At 33.2% G+C, this 24,017-nt stretch overlaps 1 protein-coding gene across 6 annotated transcripts in view; it reads left to right on the top strand.

The window, feature by feature from the left end:
* mtd (TLD domain-containing protein mustard) overlaps nucleotides 1-24,017 on the top strand; it is a 916,705-nt gene that overhangs the window by 707,328 nt on the left and 185,360 nt on the right. For all 6 annotated transcript variants that reach the window (XM_072540745.1, XM_072540746.1, XM_072540756.1 and 3 more), the window contains one exon: nucleotides 8,582-8,786. In XM_072540745.1, coding sequence (XP_072396846.1) covers nucleotides 8,582-8,786 — 205 coding nt within the window. The remainder of the gene's footprint in view (nucleotides 1-8,581; nucleotides 8,787-24,017) is intronic.

Here is a 24,017-nt window from a genome sequence, read left to right on the forward strand (position 1 = left end):
AATTAATATAGATTGAAAATTTTTATTAAATATTTATTATCTTTAGATCCGTTTTGTGTTTTATATTTCGTAAAGTTAATTATTTATGAAGGACAAAGATTAATTATTCCCAAAATAAATTGTCATCAAACTTTTTCTTCCAAAACTTATTATTCGTTAATAGAAGTAAGTTTATGATTTATAAGTTTTGTCATTTGTGTTGTAGCGGTTATATTGCCTACCGCATTGGGATCACTTCTAGGGGGGGAAAACTGGGGACAAAAATTACTGGGCTGGAGATAGGGTAAGCAAAACAAACCGGAACGTTTGCGAACGGTTACTCTTGGTTTGATTGGAGAGCTTGATCGTAGGTAAGTGAATAAAAAGGGGGACTGGAAAGGGGTAACTACAAAGGAAGAAAATAAAAAAAAGTACTTACATAGATTTCCTGGACAACACAATACAAGAAGGTTCCTAAACTATTTAAATATGGACGCCGTTTATAAGAATCTTCCTGCTGGATGAAAGAAAGGCTTTTCTTTCCTAAAAAATATAAAAGGGGGTTAGAATCTTTTTAAAGGAAATAATACTACACTTGGTTTAGGGAGAAACATCAGATATTTATTATTATTTTACCATAAACAGTTACAAGAACTTAGAAGAACGTCATGGCTTAGAAACCTGAGAGATTGGTTTAACAGATCCTCTGCATCTCTTTTCCGAGCTGCCGTTAACAAAATTACTATAGCCAATTCGATAGCCAACGCTCTATAATCGAGCTCGGCACATGAAGAAGAAGAAACAGTTACAAATGATAATAATAATAACAAAATGCAAAAACAACTTACAATGATGCTATCGGTTTACAACAAACTCTAGACGTTGGGGACACTATAAGAATTTAAATTATTAATAAATTGAAATTATCTAGATCTTTCAATGGAGCTCACATTGAGGTTAACGTTTTAAAACAAAACAAATCAAAATAATTCCAAATTTTTGGTTATGTACCAAATGTCCGAAGAAAATAATGCTACCTGTCATATGTCACGATTAAATATTAAAACTTTTAACTTTTTGAAACATTTTAAAAGAAAAATAAGATAATAATTAATATGACAGTTAGCCAATCCCTAAAATTTATAATTTTATTTATTACAATTTTTTTTCAACTTTTCATGAATTATTAGTGATTATTAGCAATTATTAGTGAAAAATGTTTAACTTTTCTTTGAAATCTACAAGGAAACTAAGTTCCTGTAGCTGGATGTATACCATGTATCACAAAAAATTTTTGTTAAAATCCTTTATAAAAGGTATGTAAATTAAAAAACCCAAACGGGCTATGTCATAAAGACAAAACGTTTTCGGAATCCATATTCCATCCTCCGTGTCTAGGTGTACATGTTTTGAGCCACTAAATATCTGGGTAAAAACCCGTTAAAAGTTATATGTTACAATTAAGTTTACATTATTTAGTCTTATATATAAGGATGTTAAAGTTACCAGTGGATATGATCAGTGGATATATCATCTAAGACTAAATAATGTAAACTAAATTGTAACATATAACTTTTAATGGGTTTTATATTTAGGGGCTCAAAACATGTACACCTAGACACTGATGATGGAATATGGATTCCGTTTGGGTTTTTTAATTTATATACCTTTTATAAAGGATTTTGACAAAAATTTTTTTTTACTTTGAAAAACTTTACTTTTTTTACTTTAACAAAAAAAGTACCTTGATATCACTGGCTGATGTATTTCCTTTAAAAGTTTTTGGGGTTGGAACTGGATCCAAAACACTGCAAAATAACCCAAATGTGTCCCACAAGCGGCAATTTGGTCTGAAATGACCAGGGAAAAACAAATAAACGATTCTCTGTTGAAGTTGGGCACTGGATTATCGGGCTTCGGGTTAATTAACTGCAATCTTCAAAACTTGGCTTTTCAAACACTCTTTGAAAACATGTGGACCCCTTACATCGTTGTAACACTGCTTACAAATCTTCTATTTAGGAAACAATACAACGCATATAACAAATCGGTGGTCAATTTAACAAAAACTACCACATTTGCATTTTTGAATTAAATTCACTTTTCCACAATCAAAATCTGCCGGCTTTCTGAAGATTACACGCCGAGCTCTTTTCCTGTTAAAATCTCAAATCCAACTTCCATGCCAAATTTGATGAAAATTCGGACTAACAAACGAAACCAACTGCCCTCGACAGCGGCTCTATCGATAGTGATCTCATAATCTTTAAAAATCGTTCACCCAACTCGGTATAAACAAAGCATAAACGAAAATATACCTGTTTATTTGACGCGCAAAATAACCTAAAGCGGCATCTCGATCAAAGAAATACATACCCATCTGTGTTATATAAACAAACTTAAAATGCTTATATTATAAATCTTGGCTATGCAGAAGGATTAAAAATATCTTTTGGTGTTTTAATACATACAGGTTGATTCGAAATAAATCGAAATGCTACAATGTGATGCTAAACTTCATAGATCTTCTCCATCAGGAACATGTTCAGTAATCTCCTACGTCAAACTACATAAAGAATACACAATCTACAACTTCCATAGTAGACTAGAGAAATTAGCAAATAAAAAACCTTTTTCGTGACACTCTTTGATACAGGTATCTAACAACTGCTTTTGATAAATTTGGTGATAATAATATGTAATAAACAAAATATTCAAAAAATTAAACTTACTTTTTTACTTGTAAACATTATATAAACAATGTAAGGTCGCTATTTGATTTTAAATACTAAAGGTGAGGACCGGCAAATTATGTGGAAAAGTGAAACAATATTACTGAAAAAGCATAGAAAATCCTTTAAAATAAAAGTTTATTTATTGCAAAAATAGTTTCAAAAGTAATTTTTTTGTAAATTCTTAATACTTTTTCTAAAAATGCACAAAAAAATTAATTTCGCGTGATAATAGAGACAATATAACATGTATTCAACTGCAAAAGTTTCACTTAACAGTCATTGCAAAAGTAGGTCTACATAAATTCCAAAATCACCAAATTGAAGAGAAAGCCTTATTTTATCAAATTTAATCATTTAATGACTAAATAATTTATATTAAATGTTGTAAAATAGAATAAAAAAAGTACTTTGATTTAAAGCTTATAAACATTTAAAATAACTCAGTTAGGAAGTTAATGTTTTTTATTTATAATGTCGGCATTTTTTCACGAATTTTAAAACAAAATTCAAAGTCCTACGATCTTTAGAACACGAGTTATTCTAGCAGTTTTTTTTATTTCTCGATTTTACTATTTCAACGAAATTTTTTTTTAATTTGAGGTACTTCGTTGCATAGATTATAAAAATTCAATTAGGTAATTTTTGAATTGATTATTTAACTAATCAATTTGATAAACAATTTAAAATAAATATTTATTTTGCAAAATTTTACTTTTTTCCTATTATTAGTCGTAGAAAAGGTTAAATTTTACAGAAAAATAAATTTCTTATTTGAAAATCAAATCTATACGTGTTAATGTTACTTGAATTATGCTTATTATTTTTACAATTACTTTTTGCCTAAAAAACATTACAAATATTTAAACCAATTAGTTGGTATAAACTTTGTATAATTATAAATAAAAATAATAAAATTAAAGATGTAATTACATACAAGTTTATACTAATTATTTTGTGTAAAATATATTTGTAAAGTTCTTGAGAAAAAGTAATTGTAACAATAATAAGCATAACCTTTTCTGCTTATAATAATAAGAGAAAAATGTTACTAAATAAATATTTATTTTAAATTGTTTAAACAAATTACTCGGTTAAATAAACAACTCACAAATTAACTAAATGGATTTTTATGATCTATGCCACGAGGTACCTCAAATTAACGAAAAGACATTATTGTTCATTAATTCGAACCGAATATATTGTGACTTTTATAAATTTGAATGCATGAATTCAGTTTTTGAAACTGTAAAATCACAAATAATTAAAGCTGAATATTTGTGACATGTATGTGCTATGTATTCAGTACTTTGCTTTACAATGTTGAGGCATGGACTCTTAAACAGAAGAATATTAAAAATCTTAAAAGCTTTGAGATGTGGTGCTACCGCCGTATACTAAAAATAAGTTAAGTGGATAAAATTACAAATGAAGAGGTAATACGCAGAATAAATAACGATTCAGAAGTTATACTGAATATCAAAAAGAGAAAACTTGAATACTTCGGCCACCTGATAAGAGGACAAAAGTACACATTCCTAGAAAATATAATGCAAGGAAAAATTCAAGGATGCAGAAATCCAGGCCTTAGAAGAATGTCCTGGATGAGAAATTTAAGAGAGTGGTTTGGCTGTACCACTAACGAATTATTCAAAACAGCAGTAAATAAAATTAGAATCGCCCTAATGATATCCAATCTCCGATAGGAGAGGCACTCAAAGAAGAAGAAGAAGATTTGTGACATTATCCTTATTCTCAAGCAAAATCAATTTTTTTGTGAATTTTTATAAGTTATTAATAATTTTCAAAAAATCAACTTTTGAACCTATTTTTGTTATTATTTGCAATAATTGAGCAACAAATTAACAAAAATAGCTTACAAATCCTCATTTTAAAGAAGTTTCCATGCTTTTTCAGTAAAATTGTATCACTTCCATATAATTTAGCTGTCTTCACCTTTAGTATTTAAAATCAAATAGCGATCTTATATTGGTTATAAGTAGAAAAATAAGTTTAATGTTTTGTATATTTTGTTTACTACATAGTGTTATTACCAAATTTATCAAAAACAGTTGTTAGGGACATTCGTTGTATCAACGAATGTCACGGGAAAATCCTTAGTTCTCTAGTCTATAGTACTCATGCGGTTTATTTGTTTCTAAATTATTTCGGAAAATAAGAAAATTAATAACCGATAAAAGGAAACTAAGAAGAATATGGCAATAAACCAGGTCTTCTCAAGATAAAACAAGATTAAACGAAGCGAGTCAAGTCACTAGAACCAATTATCCGCTCTTCATCCATTAGGCTAGAGGACAGTAATTGGGCCAGGAGCAATGAAGAAAAATCAGATAGATTTTCTAAACATCTTGAAAACACATTTAAACACAATGAAAGCAAGAAGATGAGCAAAGTTGAGAAGAACCAGTTTAAGTAGAGAAAATAATAAGACCCGCATCTCTTAAATGAAGTTTCTTAGTTCAGGCCGATATCACCACTTCCTGTAATATCGAAGGTATTCGAGACTCCCTTAATCAAAAGAATGAAAACAATAATTGAAACAAAAAACTTGAGTCCGACACATCAATTGGGTTTCAGAAATAAGCACGCGACAATTGATCAGGTGCATACAATCCTAAATATACTTAATATAAAATCATTAGAAGAGAAGAGGGTATGTTCCTAAAAACACCTATTCAGATATAAGAGAAATTAGGGCAGGAGTCCCGCAAGGTAGCGTGTTGGGCCCGTTCCTTTATTTTTTTAATAAAACACGTACCTGTATTAAAATACCTTCGCTGATAATACTGACATTTTAGCGGTAGATAATAGTATCGAAGAGTCAACAAATCACAAACAGCAGTTAACAAAATATATTCCTGGACAAAAAAATGGAAAATGAGGCTAAACGATATAACGTAGACGAATAAATCTGTCTACGTTAACTTTACCAATAAAAAGATACAAAATATACTAATTACAATTAATAATAACGAAGTACCATATACAAATACGGCAAAATAACTAAGTATGACATTAGATGTACAACTACGCTGGAAAATTCATGTTAAGAAAAAAAGGGAAGAACTTGCATAAGATAAAAAAAAATGTTAAAAGTGAAACTGGAACAAACCATGAAGTGGAGATATCCAGGAGTGGCTAGTATACCTGTTGAATACAAAGCACGTGGTGTTCGTGTGTATTAAGGTATAAAAAAATGCTTATTAAAAGCTTAAAATTTTTATTTTAAAGAAGATCTTTTCGGAATTGAATCATTCCATCATCAGTTTAATAAAAAGTTGTTAAAAACATTGTATGGCCACATAAAAACATTGGAAGGACATCAGTATTAAAAAACAATCCTCATGGTATTTATAAAGGTAAATGCAATAGACTGTTAACTTGTTGATTAATAAAAACTGAAAATGTGGGCATCTTACATGACCCCCTGTAGCTGGTGAGGTTTTATCGACTTATATAAAAAATTTATTGGAAGTTTGGAAGAAAGTCTTTTCTATCTATTTACAACAAGCTTTTTTTTTGTAAACAAATACTACGACCTATTTGGACTTATGGTAGCCAACTCTGGTGGTGTGCCAAGAAAAGTAATATAGAAATAATCCAGAAATTTCAGAATAAAGTATTGAGAAACATTGTGAATGCTCCTTGGTACGTGAGGAACAGCGACATCCATACGGACCTGGGTATGGAAACTATGGCTACAATTATCAAGAATATGGCTGAAAATAATGAAAAACAACTCCGTAGCCACGTGAATGTTAGAATTTCTTCACAACACAGGGCCAGCTAGAAGACTGAAGAGGACAAAGCCCTTTGAATTAGTTTAAGTGACAGTGAAAAAACAGAGCATGGTGCTTGTATGCGTGGTGCATATTAACATTAGTCCGTTATTTATCAGATTAGATTAATAGAACACCATAGGGCAAACTCTTGATTTCAAGCAACTCTAGTAATTTAGGATAGATTAAAATTGCTTATTGGTCAGATTGTAATCGTAAATGGAAAAAAATTCAGTGATATTATCTGCACTTAAAGTTAATAGTTCCGTTATAGCTGATACTTCTTATACCTTTTTTCACTTTTAGGATTTAGACTAGAGGCTCTTTAATCTTCAACGTTTAGCAGATTTTCCATCGTTTTATGGGTTTTCCTATAATTCGTTTACCGTTTGGTTTCCAGTATAAATGTTTGCCGTATATTCATGATTATGACGATAACCAAGATGCTGTTCTCCGTAAAAATTTAGAACGACACATTAACTCTCTCTGAAACACATAGAAAAAGCGACGTGCTGTCATTCTCGCTCTTTACATAAGCAAAATGGCTGGGCATGTTAATACAGATCTCGCTAATACACTGGAGTGCAAAATTAACCGGACACCCAGATTTTTCAAGAAAAATAGAGTTTTAAAAAGTTAAAGATATTTCTAATTGAGTATTTAATAATCAACAAAATTTGACATTCAAATTTATTACAAATCAAGAATTAAACAAAGAAAAAAGAATAAAAATTCAAAAAATTCATTTTTTAAATTTTGAACATGCTTGAAAGAAAAATGATATTTAGTAGGGTGTATTACCCTCCTCGTACCCTAATTACGTCTCTCATTATATCAAGCATACTTCTAATTAAGGCAGCAAATTCTTCCTGGGGAATCTGCTCGCATTCCTCACAAGCTGCTTGCTCCAAGTCATTAATGATTTGAAACTGAACGTGGTTACGTCGAATACGTCGTTCCAGAATATCCTATGTATGCTCTATTAGATTTAAGTCTGGACTACTTGGGGGACGTGGTAATAAAGGAACTTAGTAAAGGAAGTAATCCTGTGCTATTCTTGCATTGTGCGGACGAGTATTACCTTGCATCAAACGAAAGTTTTCTCTAACAAATGAGGTAAATGGTACTACATGATCTTCCAAACATTGTTGAATATACCTTTTAGAGTTTAAATTGCTCCCTAGAATTGTAAAAATTTCTGTATGAGCCTTGAGGGAAATACCTACTCACGCCATTATACCACCTTCACCAAATTGAACTTTGGGAGTAAAACAACATTGGTGATAACGTTCACAAGTTCTTCTCCAAATCCTAGGCCGCCCATCTGATCAGTATCTGTTAAATATTGATTCAGCTGTGAAGAACACCGCACCCCATTCTTTAACACCCCAAATAAGACGTTCGCGAGCGAAGTGTCCACGTTGCCTCCGATGTCCTGTTGTTATTGGAGGTTCCATGACAGGTATTCTGGACCTTAATCCATATCTATTTAAGCGTCTTCGAACGGTATAAATGGAAACTGCCGTTCCTTAGATACTACATCAAATATTTGGACCGGTTTGTGAAGACGGAACATGTAGGCGCAGTTCTTTCTGTTTCAACAATTTTGAGCTTCAGAACATGTTTAAACACAAGATCCGTGGAAAATACATTATTACTAGAATTAACAACTAAGTCACTATAATCCAATATGATAAAAAGAACTACAGGCGCGCACAACATTATAAAATTTTATACATATACATTACAAATAAACTTTTATACATCTTGTTTTATATCTTAGATATTTTGATAACTTTGTAAAGAAATTGATTTATTTTATTAAAGTTAACCGTCTACATGTCGTTTCAAAAAGAAATAAACCCTTTTTTCTTTTACTGCAAAGAAATATTTTCACATAAAAAGCCGTGCTTGAACATTGTATAATACATTTACTTGAAACATGTTTCTACATTGTATTTTCATCAACCAATTTTCCGTTGCACGATTTCAACGGTTACGCTGGTGTGTGTACATTTCTTTTTATTAAGCATTTATGCCTCACGAGTCTAATTCAATTTGTGCTTATAGGTGGCAGACAGAGACACGCTAACATCAGTAGCAGCCCGATTTGATACCACTCCTTCTGAATTAACGAAATTAAATCGTCTAGCAACTCCGTACATTTTTCCAGGCCAACAGCTGTACGTGCCCAACAGGGAACAAGCAGAAAATGATTCCGAAGGTTCTACTCCCGTAGAAGATTCTCATGATGATTTGCCACCGGCGGAAAAAGGTGAGAACTCAACAAAATCGAATTTGAAGTTAGTAATTCGAGCACGAAGTTTTTTTTAATTAACGAGCAAATATATCTTGCGTCGCGTCGTGTTTGATATAAATTCTTTTTTATTTAAGAGACGATGTGTTGTAATGAATTAAATATCTAAATTTATAGGCATTAATTTATTCATTTTAAAGCACACCTATTGTTCAGATGGTACGGATTCGAATTTTTATTCTGATCGATAAAAATGAATTTCTCAGTGGCACATAGTTCGCTTGTTCAGACGATTCGATCGTATATCGTACTCGGAAATTTGACCCGTTATGACCAAATTTACATTCAATTTTGTCACTGCAAATCGCATCCCGTAGCACGATAAAAAATTCGAATCGAACGTCAATGGCGCTTGTATCTAGGTGAGCTCCTTCACACGATTAAAATATGTGTGAAAACACCAAAGTGAATTTTTTAGTTATTTCCAGTATCTCAAGTAGTGTATACTCTGGCAAATATTAAATGAAACTAGAAATCAAGCGCCGTAAGTGGTCAAATGTAGCCGAAATCACGTGCTCATCATGAATTCTAGGAAATTTGGAATTCGATCATTGGCGGTGCGTAAGAAAATATGTTTCCTTGCGGTCACTTTACATTGTAACAGTAGAATAATATTTTTATGCTTATAATAATAAAAATAATACATTAGATCTAGGTTATAAAATTCTCATTCACATTAATAATGTGTCGACTGAGCGGATGAGCGGAAGTCTCAACAAGTATAGTAGGTACTTGTCGTTTGAATGTGCTGTAACGGTTACCGCTCAAGAACTTTAATACAACTGCATACATTTTTTCATTTCGATTTGAATATGTTGTTCTTTTGTGGAATATGTTTATATTCATATATCATAATTTTCATTATTATTATTTAGGCTTTCCTTATAGTAGTCTCAATTTTTATATAATTTTTTGTTTCTCGTATACTACATATCTTTTCTTGTCTGTGCATAACGTTCACGTTGATCTAAATATCATGAGTGGTTTATTTTATTCTTTTGTAGACGTTACTGCTTTCTTGTTTGCTTTTCAGTACCAGGATTTCTTGTATTTATTATTCAGGACATATATTTTTTCTCTTCTTTCGCATATTCTACTCGCTTGTCATTACCTCCTTTTGCATATTCTACTCGCTTGTTATAACTTTTTTATTGTAAATCTCCGCATTATTTATAATATTTCTTTGTTTAGGCCTAGTTTGCCTTTGTTTCTTCTATTGCTATTTTAGATTCCTTATCATACATCAGTTTTAACTGTATCTTTCATCCTCTGCATTATGTTCTTCTCTATTCCTGTTAAGTTACATTTGAAGACCGGTTTGATATTATTTGTTGGGCGTACACGTGTGGGTTGAAAAATTCGCGCGAAACTGACGTAATTAATTTGTCATTGGTACTGCGGTCGTTTCTAGGTAGCACCATCATTCATAAATGAGATAAACTGTCCTTCTACAGAGAACATATTATAGTAATTTAAATGCTACTATTCGGCAACATGATGCTTATTAAGTTTTTGTCCCCGTAGGAGGACGATGTGACTGAGGGAGTTAATTGAAAAAGTGTTATCAATATATTGGAATTAAACCTGATTGTAGAAACTGGTTAACCTTCTAATCTTATGTTTCTTTTTATGTAGACACCACTCTGTCTGTTTTTCAATGTGCCTCCAGTACGTTGATATTCCATCGTTTTCGTGGTCTTCCCAATAATCGTCTTCCTATTTGGGAACCGTCTCTCGTCGTCTTTACTGCTTTAATTGTTGTCTTTTGGTTTATATGATCGTTCCATTCAACTCTTCTGTCTTATTACTCAGTCCTCGATGATATCTTTGCATCTGTTTATACATGTTTATGTCGCGTATGTCATAATTGATCTGATGATTGTTTTGTAAATTCTGCTTTTTATTTCTTTCCATATTATTATTTCTCCATATTATTTTATGCAGGTATCTTGCGGCTATGTTTGTTCTATTCACTTGATCTTCCACTTCTGCTTCGAGATTTTTGTAGCTAGACAATTTGGTGCCTAGATATTTAACCCCACCACTTGTGGACTCTCTAGCTCCAATGTACATCTTAGTAGATTTGCTGTTATAACCATGCATTTTGTATTTTGTGGAGAAATTATGTTAAATCTTCTGGCAATTATATACTTGGTGTAGCATACATTGTAAATATCTTCACTTTAAGGAATTAGTATTGCGTCGTCTGCATAGCAGATTATTTTAAGTTGTTTTTGTCCCATTTGGTATACTTTTTTCGTTCTTACTTTTTTATTATTTCATACATGATCGGGTTGAACAATAGAGGGCTCGTGAAATCCCCCTTATTCCTTGCTTGAGCATGGCTCTTATCCCATTGCCGGCTTCAGTTGGGTCAGTTAGTTCTTCTGCTACTTTTAATTTTATTGTGTTGTTCTGGTATGATATTTTCGACCGTTTTGATTATTCCCATAGGAGTACCATAAATGGATAGCGTCCGTTGATTTGACCCTGTTAAATGTCTCCTTTAGGTCTGCGAAACATAAATATACCAGTTTATTGTATTCCAGTGATTCTTCTGCACTTTTTTGTCTCTCTTTTTGAAGAGAGGTATTAGGATGCTTGATCTCCATTCTTGTGGTATTCTGTTTTGTTGTACATATTATTTTTTGCATCAGTTTTAATAGTTGTTTCTTCTAATAGAGGTTCTTGTATTAGTAAAGCTACACTTTCTTTGGTCCTCTTTTCTGATGCTACTCTACTGCAAAATAGTATATACCCACCCAAGTTTGATTGTCCTTTTCCTTTCTTTTTTGTTTCCTGTAAAGTGCATGTTTGTTTTTCTTTAAGCAGGATTATTTCTTGGTCTCTTGTGTTGAGCGATCTAATGTTCCATGTTGTAACTTTCATCTGGATTTTGGATATTTTTCTATTGTCCTTAGTTCTTGTCGTGGTCCTCTTCATATAATCAATCTAATTCCGAGGCTTCACGTTGTTTATTGAGCTGTATTATTCGTTTTTACGATTGGTAGGTTGCTAACCTTTCCAATTGCCCTCCACATTTTATCTGGGTTTGTGGTAACTGCAGAGATACTCAATCCACCTGCAATTATCATAGGCAGTGTTAAAAAAACTGGTTAACCGAAATACAATTTAGAGACGACATATTAAGAAAGACTTATTTCTACTTACGTAGAAAACGTAGCTTCACATCACAAGTGACAATAAGAAAACATATTATTGATAAAATAGCTCAAGATCTTGGAATTCAAGTGCTTTGTCGCTATACAACTGTGATTTTCCTATAATATTCCTATGGTTCGTGTAGTTTGAACTAGAAGGGGATAAGCTAGAGTTGTGTCTCCTATAAACGTGTAAATTTACTTGAAAAACAGTAATAAATTATCTTAATACCTTAAAATCCACTATTGTCGTAATATTTATTCTATGAACGCATATTAACGCAGATTGGTCAGAAAATCCAGGTATCTACCTGCTTCGGAATTTGGAATCACGTAATTCATTTCACATTCAACTGTTCAATAATTATTATCTACCGTTCTAACAAGCAGTTATCTATCTATATGTTTGTTTTAATCTAATACTTAAACGATATTTCCATCTCTGTTTAATCAGTTTTAGACGAAATTAGACAAATATAAATAATAAACAAGTACACACACTAATAGTAAGATATTAGAGATTTTGACATAATCAATTACTTACATAATATTACCACCTATTTGTTTTTCCTTCCAATTAGTAAGTCCTAATTTCGTAAATATTATGTTAAATTTGTGTAAAAATATTTATAAAGATAACCTCTAGAGTTGAATTGTTGATGTAGCCAATAACTAAACAGTTTTAAACTGTGCTTTTCAAAATCGACAAAAAGTATAATGGATTAGTGTTATACAAGGTTTATAGCCTAAAATGGATATTAAATCAAATAATATTGACAATAAATATTGGTTATAAGTAGACAGTAGTGTTCTCTTAGTTTTTTATAAACTTTTGATGTCATTGTTAGTGGTACCTTGGCTTACTCCTTCAGGTACGACTTGGATAGTTATTATAACCAAATCATCACACGGAATGTTAAATGTTTAAATGGATCAATAGCAAAATATTAAAGTTTTAGAGATATTTCAAATATACGACATTGTGGAATAAGAATTTTCTTCTTCGTCTGCTTTTTTCAAATACTTTTTCCCCGGAGGCAATTATTTTCTGAAAATTGTCTATAATTTGTGCTAATCTTGTTAACGTTAGTGCACAGTGCCGGCACAAAAAATCTTTACACAGTGAATAAAACCCATAAATCAGGATAATTGTTATTTTAATTTTACAAATTAATACTTCTTCATATCACCTTTGTAGTCGATGACAACTTGGCCATGGAGTGAACAAGGTTCAAGACATATTCTTCTTCCATTGTCACCCACAACCTCTTTAACTTCTCTTTCAGCTGATGTATGTTGCTCGCTCGACACTCTTGAGCCTTATTTTTCGTCATATTCCAGGAGTTCTCGATGGGATTAAGGTCGGGCGAGTTCCAATACGTTGATATTGTGATCATTCAGGAACTTTGACACAGTCTTGGCCTTGTGAGGAGGGGCACCATCGTCCATAAAAGAGTCACATTCGTGATTTTTCCATAAGTTCAATAAATGTTGTTCTAGAACAGTCACATAGTTGCTTGGAAAGTAGTAACATTCTTTGGAAAGAAATACAACACTGCCCTTCCTTTATTTCCAGTAAACGCACCCCATACCATTACACTTTCAGGATGTTTGACGGTTTTAACTGTGAACTTTGGATCGTACCTTGACGCGGTGTGTGGACGACGAACAAATTTGGAGCTTCCTCATACTAACCTGTACTTACTTCCGTCACTAAACATGACTTTTTTCCATTGATCAAGTGTCCAATGCTGATACCTTTACAAAAATCTAATCTTTTTTTTTTTCATGGCTTTTGTAAGCAAGAGCTTCTTTGCAGCACGTCGACTCGGTAATGCTAGATCTTTCTGAAGCCGGTGACGAAATGTTCTTGTTGAAACGTTCTGAAGGAGATCAGGATGTTTATTTTTGAGTTCTGTGGCAGTTATGGAAGGGTTCCACATTACTTGCCACGCCTGATGATGATGTCAGTCCTAGATGATGTTTTTTAGGAGCTCCAGAACCAGGTTTTCTTTCCGTCCCTGAAGGCAACGACGCAGCCGACCGTTTCTTTCAACCCATATTTTCACTTTATTAATATTTGTATTTTGAGAACGATTTCCGAAGTGGAAATTGAAACGTCAATATTTTCACTTTAATTTAGAATTTAATGATTCCAAACTTTACTGAGTAAATAAAAAGAAGTGTATAAGAACAAGCGCAGATAGAGCGCACGCAATTTTTGTTCGAATTTAGTGATTTATTTGGCAATTTTTAGAAATTTTTTTGTCGGCACTGTATTTATTATTAGGAAATGTTTTTTTTAATTTTTTTGTCAGTTTTAACTATGAATAAGAAATGATAAGAAACTATGAAGAGAAAAAATAAAAACATTGTAAACTACACATCTTATAATATAAAGTGCCAAATATGCATACTTATATATATTTGATTGCTTATATATTTGTATTAACCGACTAACAGAGCAAGCGTTAGTGTGTAGAAACTTTGCTTCGCACGTGACGTCACACAGTGCGAGAGAGATAGAGCTAGCCTGTGCAGTAGCATACCGGTATTTGTGTATCGTGCTATGAATAACAATCAATCCGAAAAAAAAAACGTATGAGTGCAATCGTCAACAACCATAAGCCAGGTAAATATTAAATATCAATGATAATCATAGTTTCATCACTTCTGAAAAATCACGAAGAGGTTAATGCTGACTCGCTTCTTAGGCTATAATGTGCTAAGGGTCATCGGTATATATTTTACAGTTAATTATGAGTAGTATAAAGAAGTAGGCGTACCACAACACTTAATTTCGCTTAAAACTGCGAAAAATACGAAAAAACTGCGAAAAAACACGCTAAAGGAAGAGTTAAAGTGCTTGACATACTCTCAAACGAATTCCTTCCAGAACAAGATGCCAGACAAGTATGTACACTGTCTCCACAATTATTGAATACATATGGAGAGCGCTTGAAGGATGGGAAAAGGGAATTTCAATAAATGGACGAAAAATAAACAACCTACGTTTTGCAGTTGACACAACCCTTCTTGCAAATGGTGAAGAAGAGTTAATGGATCTCATACAACTGATTGAAAACCAAAGTCAAATATTTGGTCTGCAGTTAAACATATCAAAGACAAAGATCATGATAGTGGATAGACTAATTTTTTTTTACATTACAATCATCCCCACATAACCACGATTGACCGGTTTGAGGTTATGAGCTCATACTTATAATCTGGGATCTTTGATCAGAAACACAGGTCACTACAGGAAGAAATAAAACATAGATGTTATCTAGTAAAAGTCGCTATAGGAAAGATGGCCAAAATATGGAAGCACTCTCAAATTTCACGAACTCAAATTGACAAGCGGAAAGAAGAAAGATAGACGCCAGTGAAATGTTCTGTTGGAGAAGAATGTTATGAATTCCGTGGAGTGACCACAGGACAAATAATTCAATTTTAAATGAGCTAAAGGTCAGCAAACGGCTCTCAAGCAAAGTCCATCTCTAACAAATAAAATACTTTGGACATGTTATAATAGCTGACACAGAAAACATGGAAAGACTTATTATCCAAGAAAAGGTAGAAGGCCGAAGATCACGAGAAAGATTCCTAAAAAGATAGATAGACCAAATTACAGGAATATGCAAAAGACCTATGCACGAGTTAAAAGAAATGAACAGAGACATATATCTTGGGAGAGGGACAGTACACGATCTTATGATGACCACTACGCTCCCTCCGGGGGTTAGGACTGAAGAGAGACATGATTGGTATCTAAGGCAAGTATTGGCATAGATATTAGATAAAAAAAATTAAAAATAATAAAGAAAAATAAAAAAATTCAGTAGAATTCAGCTTCTATCCTTTGTCAATCATTTGTTTGATGACTTTTTCCGGCTGTTCCATGGGTTTCACTAGAGAAAACTATTTACCATGTTTTTTTAAAATCCACCCCTCTTAGCTGTGGTCCTTTAAAATTCCTGTTTGTCACACTTTATATCCATTTTATCGAACTGATTATCCACTTGTCCATATTCTAGTTACGTGATCGACCATTTCCACTAACGACTAGCGATTCGTTCCATTGCAGCATTGATCTTTGTTCTGTTTCTAATGCCTTACTTATTCTATCTCTCAAGGATATTCCTAACATTTCTCGTGCCTTTGATCTCCGAGCTACTTTTAGTGTCCCTGCCAACTTCTTGGCCAGAGAAATACAGTCTATTCTATGTCTGGCTACTGGTAATATGTTTCATGTCACGTTGTCTTCTGCGACTTCCGTCCAGTTTTCCTAACGATTTTTTGAATACCATTCACCAATCTTAGATATTGTCCGATATTTTTCTTTATAACACGTGGTATTAATTGTATTACCCTAATTGTCCAAATGTCCAATGCTCTATCTGGATAGGTTTGCCTCATTTCCACTTAAGAACTAGCGATTCATTACACTACGTCAGGGGCCTTTGTGTAGTTTTTTTTTTGTAATAGTCCCTTATCTGTCTCTTAAAGAAATTTCTAACTTTCCTCAGACCATTGATCTCTAAGTTTTCTATGCTGACTTATTTGTCCCAGCCATCATTTCCGGTCCAACTACTGAATACATGCAGGTATCATAGACTTTTCTTTTGAAACTAAAAGGTATTTCCATTTGTTTTCTTACTATGTAGTTTTAAATCTATGATTTAGATTCATATTGAATAAATTAATTCTCTGGCTTATTTAACTAACGTTCAGACGATTTATTCACGATTATTAATTTGACCTAACCTATTGTATATTAACTGCAAACTTGCATGAATTATTAATACAATTAGTTTATAATTGTCACATTGTGTGATAAAATCTTTCTTGTACAGCGGAATCCAGTTACAGTCCAGTCAACCGGCTATTTTAGGTAATTCTCCCATATTTTTCAAAACTTCAGATGGAATCCTATTTATACCAGGATATTGGATCGGTGTTAGTTTTCTTTTATATGAGCTTTAATTTCTGTTAACACATCCGGTTTCCTGTCATATTTATTTTCACTGATATTTGATTGTACTGATTCAATGCTTATGCGAAATCTCCACTACTTCGTCTATGTGTGTTTTTATTATATAGGTATTTACCGTTCAATTTGTTGGTTTGAACCCCGGTTTTTTACCAGGGTTCCACTCTCTAATTTGTGTCTCACCGCAAATATTGTTTAAGTACCTCTTGTGATCTTACTTAACCTTTTTTGATATGGCATCTTTTTTTGTGTTCGTAATTTTTCTGTTATCGAGATTTTCACAGTGTTTCACAAGTTTTTCTGTCGATTCCGGGATTTAGTGAAGCAGACTTGGTTTAACAACTAACTTTATTTTAACTCGCCAAAGTATAAAAAATAAATAAATAATAAATATCTAATTAAAAATTATAAATACGCTAATAATTATCGTCTACAATAATATGGGTGTCGCTTACAAAAACACTTGTCTAATTACTGTCACTTCATGGAACGCCGCAGCGGTTCCATGATACTTACCGATCATGGAACCGATGAAACTTACCGATAAAGAGTTTCTCTATTCCCTTGCACACTTTTTAAAACTACTTTATGGTTATCGGTGATAGTTTTTGGGTGGTTGTTAAGGTGTACTGCATCTTGCAAGGTTTTAGCGAACTACATTGGTGTACGCCATCGGTTTTTAAGCAATAATATACAATAGTACAGTCACACAGAAAAATGTAATTAGGGAAGCTAACAATAATGCCAATTAAGCAATATTTAAATGATAAATAATCACAAAACGTAATTAATATTTTTTATATATCCCATATATCCTATGGAGCAGCCGAACACTATATAGAATACTACAGTTTTGCAAAATTGAGTGAATGGATGTATTATTTCAATAAAATGGTGCGTGAAATCTCTACAAATTCAAAAGTTCGTGAGTTGGTAATTGAAAATTATTGCCGCAATAAAACAGTTCGTGAAATGGTGGATGAACTTAATATTCCTAAAACTATAGTGTGGAATATAATCACGCATTATGGGAAACAGGAAGTATCTTAGACAAAAAAAGTAAAAATCCGGGTTGTCCAAACTACACTTGAGTGCAAAATAATCGACTCAAAAGCGATATTTGAGATTACACCTTCTGTTTCAATGTAAAAAGTATGAAAATAAAAAAATGTAATGTGCAAACAATAACTTTATTATTGAACTTACAAAAACTGCTATTGCTATATTTGGAAGACGCATTATAAAAACAATATGCAATACAGAGTTTCCTAAATTGTCATCATTGGAACTAACGCAAGAAAGACGTTATGAACAGAGAAATCATCAATTACAAAATGAATTTCTTAATTATTTAGTATTTGATATTTCCAACCCTAGTCCTAATTACACTTTCCCATGGATCGGATGACTTTTCTAATAAATTCTTGAGGCATTGCTTCCCATTTATCATTAAGCGCAGCTCTCAATTCTATTATGCTCCTTGGTGCATGATTTCTGTCCCGGACACTTCGTTTAAGCTCATCCCAAACATGCTCTATTGGATTTATGTCCTGGTTTAACGCAGGCCAATTTATTGTAGGTAGACCGATCTCAGACAGATAGGTGGTGGTGACTCGTGCGATATGGCATCGTGCATTATCGTGCTTTAAAATAGAGGCATCACCAATAAATTCCGTGTATGAAATCACATGTCCAAAATGTCTCTAATGTTACGATTCGCCGTTAAACCTCCTCCACATCCTCCACCAGGCACGAAAATCAACTTGGTTTTCCCATCCATAGAACTGCCTGCCCAAAACATACAAGAACCACCTCCATGACACAATATATCGTATACAAAATTGACCAAATCGCTCTCCTGATCTTCAATAGACTCGACGCCCCTTGTCGTTGCCATGTAGGCAGATCCTATTTTTATCGGAGAATAATGCCTGACTCCATTGATAGTCGTCCCAATCCAGATGTTCGCGAGCAAATTCTAATCGCCTTTGCTTCTGGCCTGCAGTTAGCTTGGGGCCCGTAGCTGCCCTTTTTAGTGTCAGGTTGGCTGCCTTTAGTCTCCTTCTGACTGTCCAAATGCTGGTAAGCACACCTCGGGCCTCTCTAAGCTCTTCTTTGAGGTTGGTACCACTCAAATGTCGATTTCTCAGGGATTTTCTCGTTGTTATTCGTTTACGGCCTCCTCCTGTTCGACGGATGTAATCAGCAGTATATTGGTACCGACGATACACTCGGGACACAGCAGATTATCTTAAATTTAGTCGATTTGCCACGGCCCTCTGGCTCAGGCCTTCTCTCAATAATACTACTGCTTGAGTTGCGTTGACGGATGTGGTATCCATTTGTAATGCAGTTGCGAACTTAAGTAACTGATGTATTAGTGGGTTGCTATTGAAATTGATGCGTACGATGTTAACCGAACGCGTTAAGTCGGTGCGTGTCGATTTCAATCAGTCAAATTCTGACCCCCTCTCTACGTTTTGCATTATTTATTTGTAATGCGTCATCCAATTCATCAAAAAACAAAATTTTTTTAAAACTCGATAATGAGGTTAATGATTGTACACTAAATATTTTTAAATTTACACCTTTTTAGATTGAAACAGGAGATGTACTTTCGCAAAATGATTTTGAGTCGATTATTTTGCACTCAAGTGTAGTTTCTGATAGGAGTAGGAGAATATTAGTAAAACTTCTAAAACTAGCAAAAAAGGTCGAAAAGGTCGAAGATATATATACATAAATCTGGATTAGACTTTTATAAGGTTAAATTACAGTGTTAAATAACAAAGTGTACTCGTAGTTTAAAAAATTATATTTTCTTACAGGAAAAGCCACTGTTAAGAGCAAATCAAAAGCAAAACAGGTTCATGTGGGCAAAATCAAAACTTTCTTGGTCGGTAGAAGATTGGTCCCGAGTAATTTTTAGTGAGGAATTAGAATTCGACGTATGGGTTGGTGATTACCGCAAACAAGTTATTTGCACTAAGCATGAGGCTTTTCATAAAGACTGTTTGAATCGCACCGTAAAATTTACTAGAGAAGTGATGATTTGGGGTAGTATGGCAGTTTCAGGGTTAGAATGTTTTGAATTTAATGAGAGTACCGTAAATGCTCCGAAATATCAACAAATACTTTAAAACTGCCTAATACCAAGCATTGTGAAATTAAATGTTGGTGCGAATTATATTTTTCATCAGGACGACGCCGCTTGTCATACGTCCAGAACGACAAAAAACTAGTGTGTAAACGTCCTTTCTTGGCCTTCTAACAGTTTGGACCTAAATGTTATTGAACCACTATGGCATAAGCCGACATCAGATTTGGAATGAATGTAACCCTGAACAGTGCAGATCCTTAGTCGAGTCAATGTCCAACCGAATTTTCCAGCGGTCATTGAGTCTAAGGCCGATCCTACCCCGTTTTAAACATAAATATTGGATCTTAAGTATCAATATTTAGTTTCTTGCAAAAAAAAAACATTTTTATTATAAATTAGTTTTTTAGAGTAAGTATATTTTGTTTTGTGTTGCTGATTGAAGCTATATTATTAGTAATTAGCTAATGACCTAGTATTACATTAAAAAAAAATTAAAAATTTGTTGTTAGGGCTAACCTAATCTAACCTAACCTAACAACTATATAGTGACCACAGACATATAATACAAGTATACTGATCGCTACAATACATTGCGTTCCCCCAGTGCGACAGACAAAACTGACGTAAAACAGTCGCTGCATCTCTTTCAAATTTCCAGGTTTATCGACCACGTGACCTAAATGACTAATGAGAAGGTCACGTGGTCGATAAACCCGGCATTAGAAAGAGATGTAGGGACTGATTTGCGTCAGTTTTCTCTGTCGCACTAGGGGAACGCGATTGTATTGGAGCAGTCAGTATATTTATATTATATATCTATAATTGTGATTAACTAAATTAGATACATAATTCAGATAGTTGACAGTCGATAATAAAAAAACCTGGTGACCTAGTAAAAAATCAAATTTTTTTTCAGGGACTATTTTTCTCAGATAAATTATAAGAAAAGGCTTTTTTAGGTTTTAGGAATATGAAATAACAGTACAAACTTATTTATTTAATTGTGGATTAATTTGACACAAGTTTAGTTTAACTGTGAAGTTTCACAGCGCCAATATTCCAACAGACTGGAACAACGCTACTATGATTCTATTACACAAAGCAGGAGACAAAGCAAATTTAGAGAATTACAGACCGATTAGCCTCCTTAGCCATATATATAAGTTGTTTACGCGAATACTAGTTAAGAGAATGGAAAGAAAATTAGAGACTTATCAACCAAGGGAACAGGCAGGATTCCGAAAAAGTTACGGAACAAATGACCATCTACAAAGTATAAAAACCCTAATAGAGAAAGCAGTGGAATACAATAAACCTCTAGTTCTAATATTTATCGATTTTCACAAAGCTTTGACACAGTTGAGCTAAGCAAAATATTACAGGCGCTTAAAGAATGCAGGCTAGATTATAGATATACTAAATTATTATACAAAATATACCTGCAGGCAACAACCACTGTCAGATTACATACTAACAGTAATCGCATAAAAATAGAACGGGGGGTTAGACAAGGAGACCCAATGTCACCTAAACTTTTTAATACGGTGCTAGAACATGCTTTTAAGAATTTGGATTGGATGACAAAGGGAATAAAAATAGATGAAGAATATCTAAACAACTTACGTTTCGCCGATGATATACTTATAATAGCTGAAGATCTAGGTATGGCAAGAGAGATGGTACAGGAACTCGTTGTGGCTACAGAAAGTGTAGGTTTAAATATAAATATCTTGAAAACAAAAATCATGACCAATTTGGTACCCAACCAGAACATCAGTATTGGTGGAAAAGAAATAGAACTCGTAGAGAGATATAAATACCTGGGACATGAAATTATGATTGGCAGGGATAACCAGACTCATGAACTGAAGAGAAGAATCGGCCTTGGGTGGGCAGCATTTGGAAAACTGAGAGAAACTTTTAAAAGTGAGCTGCCCACATGCCTAAAGAGAAAGGTATTTGATCAGTGCGTCCTCCCAGTCTTGACGTACAGAGCAGAAACACTTACCTTAACAAAAGCAGCAGCTACCAAACTGAGAGTCACGCAGAGAAGAATGGAGCGGTCCATGTTAGGAATAACTCTGCGAGACAGAATAACCAACGAAGACATCAGGAGAAGAACCGGAGTGACTGTCATCATCGAGAAGATAGCCAGACTAAAATGGAGATGGGCAGGACACATAGCCAGAATGACAGATGGGCGATGGACAAAGAGGTTATTGGAATGGAGGCCAAGGGAAGACAAGAGAAACGTCGGTCGACCACCTACAAGATGGACTGACGATTTAAGAAGACTCAATAAAAACTGGATGAGAGCGGCGCAAGATAGACGGGGTTGGAAACATGAGGAAGAGGCCTATGTTCAGCAGTGGACTCTTGAGGCTGGATGATGATGATGACTTCTCTGAAATAAGAAATTATCGTCGTTCTAGTTGATTGACTCTAGAAGTTGATATCCCTCTCAGAGATCCTTGTCATAGTTTTCATAATTGAATATTTTGGTTTGTTATTGTAAAAGCTTCTTTATTTAAAATATCTGTGTCCCAAAAAAAACTTTTAAATGTTGCCTTCAATTGTTCAAGTTGCATGTCAAAACCTGAAAAAATAATTACTATTTAAATGGGAATAAGCCACAATTAAAGGTTAAAGTACGTTTATTGACGTTTCAATTTCCACTTCGGAAATCATTCTCAAAATACAAACATTAGTAAATTAAACACATTTTGTTTTTTTGTTACTTAGTGAAAAATTCTTCTAATAATTTAATTTTATCCGACTCATCTATATTGACATTTCAGACATACATTATACTTTTTAAAGTAGACGACTTTAAAATAATATTGCCAATATTGTTGAGTTGCGTTCCTGGGACGACTTTACTTATAAGATAGTTCATTCGATTACATGAAATCAACTTTAACTTGAGAATATCCGTCAGAAAAGATCATAGCATGTAATTTATCTTTAAAAAGACAAGCACATGCCATGATGACAGTAAAATTCTCCTGTTAGTGATTCCATAGTAAATTATGAGGGAAAAACCAGGAAAAAAACCTCATAATACTATCTCGACATGGTAAGTATTTGGTCGTGCATTTAATTTACCTTCAATTAACACCAAATTCTGATTTTATATGTTTGTTATTTAAAAAACACAAATGATGTATCCTCTATATGTTACTGACTTACCAATACTGGTATTTTCCTCTTAATAACTTCCTCTTTCAATATGGGTAACCAAATCCTACTACATTCTGCCGAGGAATTCGCGACACAATTGGTCTCATTTAGCATAATTAGTGCCGCTTCTTTGATTTTTCGCTTTTTACCATCCGTTTCTTTAAGGACTTTATTTGAATCATTCCATTGAACCCTATGTTCATTATCCCATGCGTGTTTACATATTTGAGATCTATCAAATTCTCTATTTTTAATATAGGATTGATGTTCACTTATTCTAACATTTAATGGCCTTGATGTTTCACCTAAATAAAACTGATCACATTCACAAGGTATTTTATAAATGCAATTCTTTGTCCTTTCTTGTTCATTGTTATTATTCTGACGGACATTCTCAAGTTAAAGTTGATTTCATGTAATCGAACGAACTATCTTATAAGTAAAGTCGTCCCAGGAACGCAATTCAACAATATTGGCAATATTATTTTAAAGTCGTCTACTTTAAAATGTATAATGTATGTCTGAATTGTCAATATAGATGAGTCAGATAAAATTAAATTATTAGAAGAATTTTTCACTAAGTAACAAAAAAACAAGATTTGTTTAATTTACTAATGTTTGTATTTTGAGAACGATTTCCAAATTGGAAATTGAAACGACAATAAACTTACTTTAACCTTTAATTGTGACTTATTCCCATTTAAATAGTAATTACTTTAAAATGCCACAAGAAAATAGCTTCAGAACAACACTGA

This window comes from Diabrotica undecimpunctata, chromosome 8 (assembly GCF_040954645.1).
Source record: "Diabrotica undecimpunctata isolate CICGRU chromosome 8, icDiaUnde3, whole genome shotgun sequence".
NCBI lineage: Eukaryota > Metazoa > Arthropoda > Insecta > Coleoptera > Chrysomelidae > Diabrotica > Diabrotica undecimpunctata.